Source organism: Diplotaxodon limnothrissa, linkage group LG2 (assembly GCF_057381915.1).
Source record: "Diplotaxodon limnothrissa isolate DT_005_m linkage group LG2, D_limnothrissa_male_GT1.1, whole genome shotgun sequence".
Classification (NCBI taxonomy): Eukaryota; Metazoa; Chordata; class Actinopteri; order Cichliformes; family Cichlidae; genus Diplotaxodon; species Diplotaxodon limnothrissa.
The window spans coordinates 5,375,873-5,391,747 of record NC_140597.1 but is presented as its reverse complement, the minus strand read 5'-3'; the positions used below and the strand labels follow the sequence as shown (position 1 = coordinate 5,391,747).

Sequence of the window (15,875 nt, the reverse complement as noted above, 5' to 3'; positions counted from 1 at the left end):
TAAAGCTAGCGTTCTGTCAAAATAGAAATACATAAGCGCTTGAATAATAGACAAAGAATATTTTGATTAACAAGCTAAATTCAAGTAAACATGGCAATCTGGTCTTTTTTTGTTGTACTAACTCTTTAAAAAGTTCTGTGTATTTGCAGTGGCAAACAAATGTTTTAAAAAGATTTGATAGTATTAGCTTGGAGTATTTATAATGTGGATGTGTGGATCTGGGTTTTTGTAGATAAGCACATCACCACCTAGTGGAGCTTATTGTTTTTACAGCTACAGCAGATGCATTTCTGTCTCAAATAAAAGGCAGCCAATAGAATGAATGAAAAAAGAAAACCGCTAAATCATATTTTGTAGAAAATGTCAGGCCATGTATGTCACTTTATTACATCTCTGTATGTTGGGCATTTCAATGTAGATCTAAACATCCCATCCTATAATCGCTGACTGTCACTGATATCCATATCAAGGCCAGATTTTCCACGTTTGCTCAGAGAACATCCCTTTCAAGCAAATGTGTTTGCTCTTACACTCAAGACATGTGAGCTGAGGAATGAAATATCAAACAGGACAACTGTTTAATGGGATGCACGCATGCCCGCGCAGCCACACGGGCGCACACACACACACAGTTATGCATGCAAAAACAAAGCAAATGAATCTCTGAGTTTACACTTGCAGACACTTCATACCTCAGTGTCTTTAATGATAATTAGTCCTCTATGATGCCCACCGAGTGATCAATGACTGTTCTGTGGGTTTTGCAAGAATAATTTGTAAAGGAGAGAGTATGACAAAGAGATTGAGAGAAGCAGTAGCTGTGTCCTGTTGTGTTCTGGGACAGGGGAAGGCTAGATTACCCATGTGCCAGGGGAATCTAATGCAATTACGAGTGTTTGCTTACACCATGTGTCCTCTTCCGTCTGCGCAGCGGCATCGGGACTGCACCCGCCGCCATCCTCCCATTCAGCTCTCTTGTTTGTTTTCAGTATTTACGCCACCACAATTCCCTGCTCCTTCACCACCCCCTCCTCATTTGCCCCTGTTTTCAATATCACTAATTAAAGTAAACCAATAAGGTTGGGGGAGGGCAGAAAATAAGATTTGTTTGAAGACCAGATTGAACTCTACCGGCAACTCAGAAGTCAAAAGAGACATTGTGGGGGTTGTTGTTGGTGGTGTGTGTGTGTGTGTGTGTGTGTTTTGCTGGCAAAATATACATTATTTATAATGCAAGAAAGGAAGCCACAAAGGGAGAAAGGAGGTTTGTTTAAGAGATTAACATTGGCCTGCTTATTAGCTTTAGCACTCATTCCCAGTCATTTGCCTGTTCTCCCATGCCATCCACAATGGAGCCAGATTATTGATTAAAATCAACTTTTACATTTTAGTCTTAATTTGAGTCTCCAATAACGCTTCGCATTAATGTATCTGTACGTAGAGCAGTAGAGGTAGGAGATTGAAATGTTGCCCATTGTACTATATCAAGCCCTGGCTTGGCTGTCGATACCGTGGGACATGGATGACTTAAATATTTTGTGTATTAGCTCCAAGGATGATATTAAGTTAATCTGTCTATGCTCCCATTTGTTCTTTGAGATTTAAGAAATATAAGCAAACATGAAGCACACAGAGACTCCAGCTAAGATGAGGGCCGATTGAGAGACTTTTGGTAAAGAGAGGGAGCTGATCGCAGTGAACTGTTGGCTTTCTCAGTGTGAGGCTGTAAGAACACTGTCCATGTTCAAACCTCCCCGGTTAGGATTACATATTTGATGGTTAATCCTTTGCTTAAGTTTAAATCTGTGTGTCTTGCTGACAGCAAAGTTGACCTTACAATGTGAACCTTCTTAAAAACTAACTTCCCAGAGGCATACAAGATTTAATTCAAGATCACTAGGAAGAGATCACATTTACAAGCGATATGCAGTGAAAAACTGCGTCTACATGCAAGTCTGTGTTTTCAGTAGCAAGTCTTTACTTGCTAGCCTATTAATGAGGAAGAAAAAAACTTGCTGCAAGACCTACACTGTTAGTCTCTAACCCCTTCATTGAACAGCATTATTATCATGCCACTATAAATTTTGTTCCTGTTGCCCACATGCTAGAGTACTCTTACAGAAACTCTCGATATTAAAAAACTCCAAAAATCAATCTATTTATTCCTGCTAAACTGCAACCATTGATAGGTGATACAACTAACATTGTTCATCTCACTAAAGTGCATTACGCAAGCTTTGGGTCGTGACGTTCATCTGAATGTTACACGGCCATATAATTTACAATATAATAAAATAATATTGTATCTGCTTTTGAACACCATTTCTTACTGTCTTAAATGTATTATTCAAATATTGTCTGTGCCCTGCTTCATTACTGCTATAATATAAAGTATAATACAAAAAATAAAAGTTAAACTCTCTTAAGTCTCGAGGCATTAGTTTCCGGTTGCTTTAGCACTACATACATTTCTGTGTACATCGGTGAGATGGATTTATCTAAAACTGCTGAATCTGTTTGTCAGCTATGCAGACTCCTAAAGACACAAAACAAAGTGTCTTTATAATTTAGACTTCCAGGTACGTACATATTTAAATACACGTATATGTGAATTCAGCATTACTCAGTTGAATTGCTGCTGCCCACGTGTAATTGAAACTGTGGGATGGTTGAGTATGAGTAATCTAACCCAGCCACCTATAATGGATCATTTCAGGTTTCTTTTCTGTTCACCACAATTACTATCCAAAGAAAAGTGTATCAACTGTGTGTTTTTTGGGATTGGCCCAGTCTTTTTGTGGACAGGCAGTAAAAAAAAGGAAGCGTGATCCGGGTGCCTCAATTTGGAACAATGGTGAGTTGTTGTGAGGAAAAGTGGAAAAACAGAATGATGTACTTCACCGTGGTGGTAGAGCAAGGTTAACTATGGCCAACCGCACTCATCTTGACTTTTCTTGTCTTACCACAACCTTGAAACTCCTATGAAGCAATGTTCAACTTGGGAGCCATCAGAGCCAGAATATTTTTCAAGGCCAAAAACAACGAGTGCTTGTCTACCACTAAAGTCAATTTATTTCACGTGATTTTTTTTTATCCTAATATTTTATCTCATCATATTCTTGGGAAAAGGTGAACAAAGTTCTTTTAAATAAACTGCAAAAAATGTTATAAAAATGTAACTCGCTTTAAAGGCATATTACTACAGCATATTGACCATTTTAAATTGTTCCATGTAGATACACAACCACTTATTTCATATCAATTATGTTCTTACAGTCACATAAATAAAACGTTCACAAACCCTCCCAGGAATTACCTCAGCCACATGAGGCTGTGGGAAACAGGGGAGAGGTAAACTGAGCAGGTTTGGAAGAAAGGTAAATCTCCAAGTACTTTCTTCATGCTTGTGAACTTCTCCGGGATTACCGGGTAAACACACAGGGTCTCAGAGAAATATTTCCCCTACCTCCATGCCATAACCACATCAAAATACTCTGTTGACTCAAAGTTAGCATACTAAAACAAAGAATAAGTGGCAGATGGGATAGGGCTGTGTTCAAGTCTGTCATGGATAAGTCCTGTCAAGCCCACAGGGTCAGAAGTTATTCCACTGTTTTGGGGCACTACATTTAAGTCAAGTGACAGTGAGTCACGGATAAGAGCATGAACACAAATTATGATTCTCTACTTTTGCCATGGTATCGAATTAATATATAATAAAAAATGTATCCTCAGAGTCTTTAATACTAGGTCATAAGAGCTATAAAAAGCTAGACTCAAACTACCCCAGAGTATGACTCCTTCCCATGCCTGTTGGTGATGTGCTGGGTGACCACTATGGGAGAGACTAAACAAAGGATTGCCATGATAGCACCTTAGAGCTAATCTCTCAATTACTACTTTACTGCTGCTGTCAGACAAAACACAACAAAAGCTTAGACCTGTCACGCATGTATCTCTGTATGTGTGTGTTTGTGTGTCTCTTTGGTAATAGCCATGTGTGGTCTGCCTAATCCTGCTCTTTGTTGCAACTTAACTATTAAACAGTGTCACAGGTTATAAAACACAAACATATGGTCATGCATGGCTCAATAAGGGGTGCATGATAAAGTTCTTATTAGGGTTAAAGGTTTTGTATAACACTAATGCCGCTGAGAAATGGAACTATAGATTTTAATATTGTACGAGGAGCACAGAAAAATGTAATAGTCTTGTATATACTTTTGTTAGCCATGTCATATGTCTTTTGCTTTTAGAGTGCTGTTGCATGGAAAACATTACTATAACAACACTAGTATCTGAATCCATTTCAGTCACTTTATAATGCCAAATGCACTGTTATCAAGTCTTCAACACATGGCAGCCATAATTTCTAAAAATAAATGATAATACCTAGATAAAGTAGGCTATTAAAAATTAAAATTAAAAAAAACTTTTTTAAAGTAATGTCTTTTACTTTTTGAATATACATAAATGTAATCATAAAAATGCATACAGCTTGATTCCAGGTAGCAGGAATGTGAAAATGATGGGGTGAAACAGCTAAACATCGGCTGCTGCTTTCAGCGAATCTCATCGAGTCAATGCCACTCCACAAGACAAATAATATTCAACCGCGTCCTTCTATTTCCATTACTAATTCTTTTGTGTTCAGAGAAACCTTTTCCATATGACATGAAATAACAAACAAAGACCAATATAGCATATTCTTTTTTAAACCCACATAGACTGTTTTCTGCCTACTATTCTTATATTCTTAGCATATATAATGTGCCATCATCCTGTCACACAGGAATATAGCTTAATAAATATGAGGAAATCCCTTGATCCCACTCTAAATGTTGTGAAAAGGCAAGGCAGCATGTTTTGATTTTTTTCCAGACATACCTTTATTTGTGCCATGGCATTTACCTCAAGTATCGTGTCTAAAAGTCTCAGGAAAGTAATGATACCAAGAGAAAACGAAAAGAAAATCAACAGAGGGGGGAAAAAACATGTAAATATCAGGGTTGGTATCTCTTATCACTATTCAACTCCATGCTCCTTCATGCTAAAAGGTTGTATCCAAGAAATATCTGCAGAAAAGCTGTACAGATGAGTGAAAAATATGACGAGATGGACAGTTAAGGCTTTTCAAATGTATACAGTGCTGAGGTTGTAATTCAGATAACATGTCCTCCCTGTGTTGGTGCACAATGCTGTGACAATTCCAGAGGTTACAAGGATCAAAAACAAAGAGGGGAAAAAAGAGGTGGGAGACTTACGGTCGTCACTTTGGATAGTTTTCCCATGGATGAGGCAGATATTTGGACACATGTCCGCAAGAAAGCCTTATAAATCTGTGAGCATGTCCAACATTTATAGATGACAGTGCCCAGTCACATAACCACCTGTCAAAACTTGTCTTCCTATTTCTTTTGATCTTCCCCTCTTATCTCCTTCTACTGCAGCATTATGTGCATTATTATGTGTTCTATTTCTCGACAACTTTGAGGGTTTTTTAGTAACAGAAGGTGACCTAAATTGTATAATCTGTGATTGATAGCATACAGGCAGAGGAGAAGGAAGGGAAGGAAGAGCACCAATTTATTTTCCATTTTAAATAAAGATGGAAAAGTGAGGTAAGTGCCAAGGGTATTCATCTGATCTGAATGGAACTTCAATAAAACAAATTCCTTCGGCAGCTATTTCAGCTCTTCACTGGGAGGCATTCCCCAAACAACCTTTTGTCTTCTGTCCTGACAGCCCACAACTGTTATTCTAGCCCTTCTCTGTGACTCCCATTTAAATCAATATATAATATTACCAAGGATGAAATTTGGTAAGCCTGACCACATGAAGCAGATGCTTCTTCATGGTTTATGACAGATTCAGCTACTTGGTTCCTGTGTCTTTTAGAGCACCTTCTATACAAGGGTATTTAATTACAACTATTGCTGTACATTGATATCTGGATTAGAATGACCATCGTTGCAGCTTCCAAGCATGACAAAAAAAAATTGCCCTGATGTTCCTGCAGATGCTGTATATTTATAAATTACAACCAATTTACAAAAAAAAAAAAGAAGTAAACATTTTTGTGTGATGGATCATGATAAACAAAAACAATAATCTCAGAAATCCACATGAATAAATCATTCTTTGCACACTGAAAACCTGTTTTTATTGAGATGATGCCTTTAGTGGACCTAAACATCAAAGCTTTTACACGACTGCCATCTAGTGGCAGATGGTGGCATGTCATTTCCTACAAAGCCGAGCATGGAAAATATTGTAATTGTCAAACTAACACAAAAATGACAAAAACAATGCAAAATGTTATAAAAGTGACAGAATACTTCATTTTATGAGCAGACATTAAAGGTTTATCCTTTGTTTAAGAATCTTGAAGGCTGACGACAGTGCGGATGCTAAGAAAATAAAAAGAAGAAGATGAATTAATATCGAAGTTTCAATTCCCAACAGAACCAAAACATCCATCCTACAATAGAATTGCAATGTTTATACAATTAATCAATCCAGTGGACATTACTACAAACATTATCCATTTTTTTAAGCCACAAGTCACTGTTCTAGCTTAATCAATGTGAATATTTGGATGTTTTAAGGTCTCAAGGTAATCAAATACTTAATCAATAGAAATATTAAGGACACACTATACCAAATAGTATTTAAATTTTAATGTCCTGGGAAATAAATTTCTGAAATTATTTCTAAAGATCAATCAAATTGAATCTAGTGATTTGTTTAACCAAACAGAACATGTTAGACAGACGTTAAAGATTTGAAAATACTTTTCTTACATACACAATTTTGTCCCTATATAGCAATTCAGCCCCAATATTTATGGCTAAGTAGACTTTTTCGTTGTTGTTTATGTACACATATGAAAGGTCTCACCTTTTACCACTTTTTAAAAGGTCAAAGGCCTTATTGATTTGAACCAGCGGGAGCTTCTCCGTAATAAACTCATCCAGTTTCAACTTGTGATTCATGTAGTCATCCACCAGTTTAGGCACATCCTTCACACTCTTCCACCCTTTAGAAAAAGTTAACAAGCTCAATTTGTAAACATGTTTTCATGTAATATGAATTGCATTGTTGTAAGACCGTCCTGTGGACACATTCACAGCCAGTTCAGTGCACATCAGATGTGAGTTTGATGTGCTCATAGTACATGAAACATATGTAAATGTATTGTTACAAACTGTAAAAGTGATTATATAGTTTATGTAGGATATACCTAACTGTCTGTTCTCACTGAACTTCTTCTTATATACGTTTTGAACTCAGGAACCAAAAACTGATGGGTATTTTGACAGAAATTTAGACGATTCATCGATTGTTTAATTTGTTAACTGAGCACAACTCAAGACTTTTTACAGATTCTATTTTTTGGGGTTATTCTTTGGGTTATTAAATTGTACTTCAATAATATTTAGGTTCAGGAATGTTGATCAGAGAAAACAAGCAATGATTGTTTTTAATGCTTTACCTAAAAAAATTACAAAATAAAATTCTAATGCCAAAGCATTTGTAATATAATTTTTAACACATTTTAAATATTAATAATCCAATAGTAAGGTTTTTTACTCCAATATAACATTCGATTTTGCACTGAAGGGCAACATTAGGGACAGTTTTTCAGGATGATACACTCAATTTTATGTTCATCACTCAATTCCACAATTACACCAGTTACCATAAACCTGTTGATGCGTTATGAAATGCTGTTAAATAATCTAATATGTATGGTAATTTTTTTTACTTCACCTCCAAAATAAGTGCCCTTTAAGGTACGTCCCATGAGAAGCTTTTCAACTGAAATGCTCATTACTTCTGTCTCTGTCCATCCAGCAATGACGCAAGTACCCCAGGCATCTCTTGTGGACTCAAATGCAGCATTCTAGGGTGACAGAAGCAGTTGCTTAGCTAATTATCATTTTGTATTTGCATCATTATAGAACTGTTTCACTTGTGTCACTTTTGCAAAAGAGATCAAATCTAGGTTAACAAGGAAGACATTGTACAGTGTATTCCAATTATAGTCACAAGACTTAATTTGCATTGAACAATCGCACACCAAATTTCAAATGAGGCACCCACCATGATAGCTGGACTTCCAACACACTCTAGCGCATAGTCCACACCTCCACCTGTCTTCTCCACCACAACCTCTTGGATAGGCTTGCTGTAATCTCTTGGGTTTATGCAGTCTGTCGCTCCAAACTGTCGGGCTTTCTCAAACTTGTCAGGGTTGATGTCAACCCCGATGATCCTTCTCGCCATGGCAACTTTGCAACCCATGACAGCAGCCAGCCCGACAGCTCCAAGCCCAAAAACGGCACACGAGGAATCTTTTTCAACCTGAACGCACAAAAGTTGGAAGCCAGTCAACTAACAATTCTTAAAGATCATTTCAGCATTTTCACAGATAGTTTTTACAGTAAATATAACATTTAGAGTACATTCCTTTAAACGCATACATGAGATATTATCAGGTCTGTGAATCTTGATTAAAGTTATGTCTAAATAAATAACGCATGCAAGGATTTCCACTCATTTTTAGTTGGTTTCTTTTTAGTAAATGAGTACAAAAGTGTCCTGATTTTGTCATTTTGTCATTTTATTTATGTGTGTGTGGACCTACTTTTGGCTGCTCCCTTATTCACAAAGGGTCACCTCAGTGACTTTGGCAATTTTTAAAGCAGATTTCTTTCCACATGCAGCCAAAACAGGAACATTTATTTCACATGTTATACAAATGTGTAAACAATTGCACTACTTTGCATTATTTGAATTTGTATAAAGTAACAAATTAAAGTAGTTGACATGTACACCTTATCCTGAAAACTTAGAGGCACTCATGCCATTTCTGCCATCTAGTGTTGATATTAAATGACTACAGTCTTGCAGCATATTGTAAGACAGAAAACTTCCAAATACAAATATCACTAATTTTTCCTTTTTTTTGGTTAAAATATGCTTGGCTGTTTATATATTGTCATGTTTATCAATATATCTTTTCAAATTTGTTGCTTCGTCACATCTGTTCTAAGAGTATTAGTTTGAACCTTTAGAGTTCAGTTTTCTAACCTTGCCTGCATTAATAGCAGCTCCATAACCCGTGGAGACACCACATCCAAGCAGACAGACTTTGTCTAGCGGTGCATCGCTTCTTATCTTTGCAACCGAGGTGTCGGGGACCACAGTGTATTGAGAGAAAGAACTGACTCCAAGGAACTGGTAAACCTGCTGTCCCTTGCAAGATATCCTGCTAGTCCCATCAGCCAAAACTCCAGCTTGCATATTTGTCCTAAAAACCACAAAGAACAGTATTTACGTGAACACATTTTAAGTAATAGAGTAAACGTGGTTGTCTCAAAAATGGGGAAATAAAATCACCAGTTTTTCTTGCAATGATTTGTTTTTGGACTTAGACAGCGTTCACATTCCCCACAGTATGGCAGAAAAAGAGGAATAACTTTGTCCCCTGCGAAAACAGCAAAACAATTATGTAAGTCTGAGAAGAAAAAAAAGAGAAATAAGACAAATGTCATCTGACTGGTTGTGGCGCACTTTACCCGGGGAGAATCTGGTGACTTCTGGGCCAGTGCTCTCCACTATGCCAGCTGCCTCGTGACCAAGTACCAAAGGGAATGGTCTGAATTTCATCCCTTTTCCAGTCTCAAACAGGTATTCCCAGTCTGTGTGGCACACACCTGTGGCAACAACCTGTACAAGCCAAATGATGTGACAGTTTTAGGAAGTGGAAGTGTCTGTGGTTAACAGTCACACTAACAGGAAATTAGATTAATCATATGCAAATCATATGTATTGTCATATTGCTGACAAATTTGAGCTGTGCCCAACCTTAATTCGGACTTCATGAGCTTTAGGTGGTGCCACCTCCACTTCTTCAATACAAAGAGGCTTCCCGGGCTCCCACGCAACAGCTGCCTTGCATGTGATCACCTAAAGGGGAAGAAACCCCAAAACAAAACAAACAAGTTTGCAAGGATGAGTGACTGTGTTTGGGCGCTGTTACAGATGGAAACAAACAACGAACACTCTCCATGACAGAAAACTTTCGAATGAAAAGCAGAACCCCCAAAAAGCAGCAGTAGCTGTTTATAAGACAAACAGTAAAAAAGAAAAAAAAAAGCTTAAAAACAACTTTTCTCTTACCTTTCCAACTGTTGCCATTGTTGACAGATGCTGTCTTCATATAAAACAGCCTGTATTTAAACAAAATAATTTAAATAAAGGAATAATTAAATCTTCACTTATCACCAAAACAGCTGCGAGTTACATTATATCAACATTTGAGTGGGTAAGGTTGAACTAACCGAGTCAAACAGCAGACAGGTTGCACCCTCTTCTAATTCTAGTTTTTCTTCAATGGTTTAGCTCTGTCAGCGCATTTACGACACTTTCCGAGACTGCCCGGTGCCTTTACGGCACGTTACGGTCACACGTGTTGTAGTCGCATGGAATTTCGGCAGGGCGGTCTGAAGTCTAGCCACTCGGTCAAATTTGTGAGTAATTTTCTTTGTCTGTGCAAAAACAGTGTTGCGCACTTTTTCGGTGTGTATGTTTTTAAACGACTACGTATCGTGTTGGTTTATGTTAGAAAAAACAGATGAATTTTCGTACTTTGAATGACTGAGTAATGCTAACGTGAGCTAACGACTTCAGCTAGCATAAGAAAGAGCTTCCAAGTCGGCATAGTTTGCCTGAATCATGGGCAGGCTAATTCATTCATAAGTGTTTAGCTTCAAGCATGAAATCACGTGAGCTGTGTCGTCTTTGTGTTTTCGTTATTTCTTATTACAGAGCATTTGAGGAAAATGTCGTTCAGAGGAGGAGGAGGACGAGGTGGTGGCGGATTTGGACGAGGTGGAGGAGGATACGGTGGAGGCAGAGGTGGTGGCGGATTTGGACGAGGTGGAGGAGGATACGGTGGAGGCAGAGGTGGTGGAGGATTTGGACGGGGTGGTGGAAGAGGGGGTTTCAACAGACAGCAAGACTATGGACCTCCTGAATATGTTGTTGGTAAGCCCAGTTCTAACAAAACGCTAAACCGAGTGCTTCTTTATACACATGTGAAGCTAAACTTTTACCACAGCTTCGCGTGAGTTCTCAGCCATTGAGATACAAGTAAACAGTCTTGATGTTGCCAAAACACTGACTCTGTAATATTACCATTACACAGTTATGGAGAAATGGTGTGGATGAGTAGGCTGTGAGAATTTTGTCATCATCAAAGATGGAGACTATCCAAGGATGTGGAAAACAAGACTTGTCCTGTTGCCTGTCTTCTGTCTCTTCTTTTCTATGTTTGCTGAAAAGTCACCAGGAACTAGTCTGTGCAGTCACAAAAACAAACAAAAAGAACAGGCAGGCATGCAGATGTCCACGCACACCATCTTGCTTGAATCTATGTAAAGCCCATGTAACATATGTAAGATGACATTATCAAGCCAGCATTTACTGTGTTAATTACTTTGTGGTAGAGTCCTGGCAGTTTACATGCGGTGCCAGTCACGATAGAAACAAACAAAAATACCAGAAAGTTTTTTTTCCCCCTTCTGGGTTGCCACTCTATGCTTTGTCATTTTTATAATTGTTCCTCTAGTTTTTCCACATCTTTGTACATTACCCTAGTGTCCATTCCAATAGTTTTGGCAATCTCCCTCCAGGAATTTGCTGCCGATTGTGAGTCCGTATTATGGTTTCTATTCCTTTAACAGATCCTTACATTGTTATTCTGTCATTGACAAATTCTAGCACTGCATCAAAAAAGTAGCCAGAAATGCATAGGAGAAATCAAAGGTATTCAACAGGCCATTCACGGTTGTAGTGGGCAGTGTTGATGTGACATGTAATTAAGTTTCTGGGGAGGTGCATGTCAGTTTATCAGGGTAGGTTGCATTATAGGGTTTCTCAGTGTCTGCGGCTATGTACATTGCCCACTGAAGCATACGTTTCCAGTCAGTGTTAGCAGGCAACTCTAAAACAACGGTGGACCTTTGGGTGTGTGTGAATGGTGAACTTCAGTAGATATTCTATGTGACGAGAGTATGAAATTAATACACCGTGTGTCACCTACATGAGGTATTCAAGATCCAGTTCATGTTAATTAACTTTAACTACATGTTTCCAAGTTGTCCCAAAAACACCAGAAAACCAAAAAGATGTTATATAATATTAGTAATAGTAGTGGTGATAGTAGTAGTAACAATAGTAATAATAATATGAGCAATATGTAAGTGTTTAAATGCAAACTGCATTACAGACAATCTTTTATATATTTAATGATCATCCCACAAAATGTGAATATGACATGCTGTACCAGGAGTTAGGGTGCATGGAATATATTTTTAAGTCCACATTGTAATATTGTTAAAGATGTATCTGTGTTTCTACTCATTGGGCTGTTCAAAAACAATTTTTTTCCAACTTATTTGAACTTTGTTTTTATATGTTTATATTCTAGTGCCTCAAAGTCTCTGTTTTAGCATATATTCTGGGTCACTTCCTTTAACCCCCATTTATTCCCTCGGCCTCCAAAGAATTTCAGACTTACAGAAACCTTGTGCTGGATGCCCATAAAGTGAACTGCAGAGCAGTCAAGCATATGCTGATGTATTATAACCAGACAGAAATTTAAATTGGGTGTCAGTCATGGTATTGCACGTCTTAAACTTTAACTGTGTTTCATTGTCTTCACAGCAGTGGGAGAGTTCATGCATCCATGTGAAGATGACATTGTCTGCAAGTGCACAACAGAGGAAAACAAGGTTCCCTATTTCAATGCCCCAGTGTACTTGGAAAACAAGGAGCAGATTGGAAAAGTCGATGAGATATTTGGCCAACTCAGAGACTTTGTATCCTTTCTATTGTCTTTGTTTTTCTCTAAACCTTTGATTGAGTAGGGGATCTGTTTGACATTGTCAGTGTTCTTGTTGCTTCCTTAACCCACCTTTGCAGTATTTCTCAGTAAAACTTTCTGAAAATATGAAGGCATCTTCATTCAAGAAACTACAAAAGGTACCAAAAATGTCTCACTAAACTTTTCTAGTGACTAATTTAATATCTTAGATTTCTAACCAAAATGTTGTCTTTTAGTTTTATATAGATCCGATGAAGCTACTACCACTGCAGAGATTCCTCCCGAGGCCACCAGGAGAAAAGGGGCCTCCAAGAGGAGGCAGAGGTGGAGGAAGGGGTGGTGGTCGTGGAGGTAAGATGGCATTCTCATTTTAATTTAATCTTCTGGCTACGTGTTTAGAATATATAACAAAACAGACATTTTTGTTTTTCTTTAGGAATTTTGCTCAGTTTTTGCTCAGTATTTACTTTTGTAGATTGAAAATGGAAAAAGCCTAATGCATGCCAGAGTAGTTTGATTAATTTTACTTTCTTTTTGTCTCAGGTGGTTTTCGAGGAGGCAGAGGTGGAGGTGGCCGTGGTGGAGGAGGAGGCCGTGGTGGAGGAGGAGGCCGTGGTGGAGGAGGCTTCAGAGGAAGAGGAGGTGGCGGTGGTGGACGTGGATTCAGAGGTTGGCAGGTTTTCTATCGTCTTACAATGTTTTGGTTATTTTCCCTGATGTGACACATGGTTTATTATGTCTGAACTTTGTTGATCTTTTGTTTTCTTATAGGTGGGAGATGATCTGACTCTGATGGTTCATTGTGACCATCACATCCTTATGGTCACTCTCGCAGCTAAAAGGTTATGATCTGTGTCAGATCCTGGCCTGTTGGACTCATATGAAGATTGTCTCTATTTGTAGAGTTGATTTTCCTGTTCTATTTTAATTTTTTTTTTTACCAGTTTTAGAAGATTGCTGGATCTTCAAGATTTGTATTTAAAATGTATTCTTGTAGCTGGAACCTTTTTGAGTCATTTGTGGGGATTATTGTATATTTGTGAGAAGAATGACAGGCGTTCGAACGTATTCACAAACCTCCATGTCCAAATGTCTTCATGTGCAGGATGTCAGACGTGTTTTCAGCTAAAAACATTGGTAGTTTGTAATATAAAGAGTTACCATTGCAATCAAATGCCTCAATTAAAAAATGTGCTTTGTAATTGTGTGGCTGTTTCTTTATCATTCAGCAGTTTTATCCACATAGAAATTAAAAGAAAAGAAACAAAAAAAACCAGGCACAACTATGTTTTTACTTACTTTGGGCATCTCCTTGCTTATAAGTCACCTAAAAATATGCTCTATTTAACTCAAGTTACAAACCAGTGGAGGTTATGTTTCAAAACCCCTTTAAATTAAGGCTGAGAGAATCCTTCTGCTCATACTGGGTTCCTTGTAATGGCAAGAAGACGTATCTCTTGTCCTGCATGAGTAGGACTGGATGACTTGTGACTTGGGGACAGTTTTGTCAGTTCTTTTTATAAGACTGAAGTGGGAAACTCAAAAGAGGAAGTGATCGATATCATGTTCTTCTTTTGACTTGTTTTGAATGCACTGAGTGACAAAAACAAACGTGTCTTATTCATTGATGTGTTATGGGCTTAGTCTGTGGTTTCTGTTTGGCATGCTTTTACAAAGCAAAAATATACTTAAAACGATGCAGGTGACGGTTTCACGAGATTGAGGCTGGACCATCTGGCTTGTCCATACTTGCGCAGCACATTGAGGTAGTGCACTTTTATAAATATCTGGGTGTCCCACTGGATGAGAAGTTCTACTGGTCACTGAACACTGATGCTCTACACGAAGGCGCAGAGCCAGCTGGTGGGCAAGCCAACTGTGCTTGGCAGGAGGCTGGACACTTAAGACTGTGGTTGTGAGGGATACATTGAACAAAATGAAAGCTATAATGGACAACAGCAGACACCCGCTCCACAGCCTCCTGACTGGGCAGAGGAGCAGCAGTGGCAGATCTGAGTGGTTCAGGAGGCCCTTTGTCCTCACTGCTAGTTTAACTGGCAGTTTTTTTAACTGGTGAAAGAAGTTTTCTTAGTTGTTTTTTCCCCCACACTGTAGTAGGATTCTTCTTTCCTTCTGATTTTTGCAGGTAAAAAATCAATAACTGAAACTCACATTTTTATATCTTTCTTATATGAGTCTGGCATGTTACAAAAGCCAACTCAGCTTGTTCAGTGTGAATCTTGTTTCCTGTATCTGGGCACAGTGTGTTGATCTATGTCTCAGACTAAACCCTGTGAGTTTCTCAGTGTAACAGAGTAACAGCTGGACAGCATTCAATCAACCCTGGGTTCTGGATGAATCAAACCTAAACAACCGAGCCTAAATAAGGACTAAAAGCAATTCTAATAAATTATTTTATTTTATTTTACTTTTAAAAAGGTGCAAAATGAATAATAAAGGTGCTAAATTGAAAACAACACCAATGAAGTAATTATTCATATAGTGCTGAAACAAATGGTTTGTGACTCTGACTTTTAGATTTATATTGAGGCTTAAAAGCAGATTTGGAAGAGTGTGCTGTACTTTGAAACAAGCTTCAACATATCAAAGATAATTTCCTTATCTAGCTTTTTTTTTTTTATCCTAACATCATCAACATTATTTACATGAAGGAGGTGCTGCTGGCAGTATCTCACCAATCAGAAACAAGGACAAGACTACTGGAAGTAGAGTGACTGATTTTAAAAAGGAAACTCTGATATTAGGAAAATATGACGAGGTTAAACACAGAATACAGACTGAAAACACCAGAGTGTGTACGGTATGTGAGGAAATTTAGAGTCTGGTAGGGAGGTCAGCTGTGTAAGGTTGGCATTTAGGCATTATATATATATATATATATATATATATATATATATATATATATATATATATATATATATATATATATATATATATATTTATTTTTTTTTTAATATTT

General features: G+C 37.8%; 2 protein-coding genes across 2 annotated transcripts; one reads left to right on the top strand and one right to left on the bottom strand.

Moving 5' to 3' along the window:
* Positions 1-6,333: 6,333 nt before the first annotated feature.
* Positions 6,334-10,398, bottom strand: LOC146638118 (alcohol dehydrogenase class-3-like). The gene is made up of 10 exons (XM_085366105.1): positions 10,350-10,398; positions 10,189-10,238; positions 9,874-9,975; positions 9,585-9,735; positions 9,406-9,493; positions 9,097-9,316; positions 8,107-8,367; positions 7,774-7,906; positions 6,901-7,039; positions 6,334-6,410 (listed from the first exon to the last, which is right to left on the bottom strand). Exons 2-10 carry the CDS (start codon positions 10,204-10,206, stop codon positions 6,377-6,379), a joined length of 1,146 nt encoding a protein of 381 aa, XP_085222231.1. The 5' UTR covers positions 10,207-10,238; positions 10,350-10,398; the 3' UTR covers positions 6,334-6,376.
* A 93-nt stretch (positions 10,399-10,491) lies between these two features.
* On the top strand, positions 10,492-13,744 carry gar1 (GAR1 homolog, ribonucleoprotein). Its single transcript, XM_085374642.1, has 7 exons — positions 10,492-10,538; positions 10,837-11,055; positions 12,736-12,890; positions 12,994-13,053; positions 13,132-13,246; positions 13,439-13,572; positions 13,667-13,744. The coding sequence occupies exons 2-7, from the start codon at positions 10,851-10,853 to the stop codon at positions 13,742-13,744; spliced, it is 747 nt and encodes a 248-aa protein (XP_085230768.1). The 5' UTR covers positions 10,492-10,538; positions 10,837-10,850.
* Positions 13,745-15,875: the final 2,131 nt, after the last annotated feature.

What these genes read in the sequence shown, in the direction of transcription:
- LOC146638118 (XM_085366105.1), bottom strand. An exon ending in AATCATTGCAAGAAAAACTG is followed by an intron (nt 9,317 to 9,405) that starts GTGATTTTATTT and finishes TGTGGTTTTTAG; the next exon opens with GACAAATATGCAAGCTGGAG. An exon ending in CTTTTAAAAAGTGGTAAAAG is followed by an intron (nt 6,411 to 6,900) that starts GTGAGACCTTTC and finishes TTATTTTCTTAG; the next exon opens with CATCCGCACTGTCGTCAGCC.
- gar1 (XM_085374642.1), top strand. Translation starts at nt 10,851, where the DNA reads ATGTCGTTCAGAGGAGGAGGAGGACGAGGTGGTGGCGGATTTGGACGA. An exon ending in ACCTCCTGAATATGTTGTTG is followed by an intron (nt 11,056 to 12,735) that starts GTAAGCCCAGTT and finishes TTGTCTTCACAG; the next exon opens with CAGTGGGAGAGTTCATGCAT. An exon ending in TTGGCCAACTCAGAGACTTT is followed by an intron (nt 12,891 to 12,993) that starts GTATCCTTTCTA and finishes CCACCTTTGCAG; the next exon opens with TATTTCTCAGTAAAACTTTC.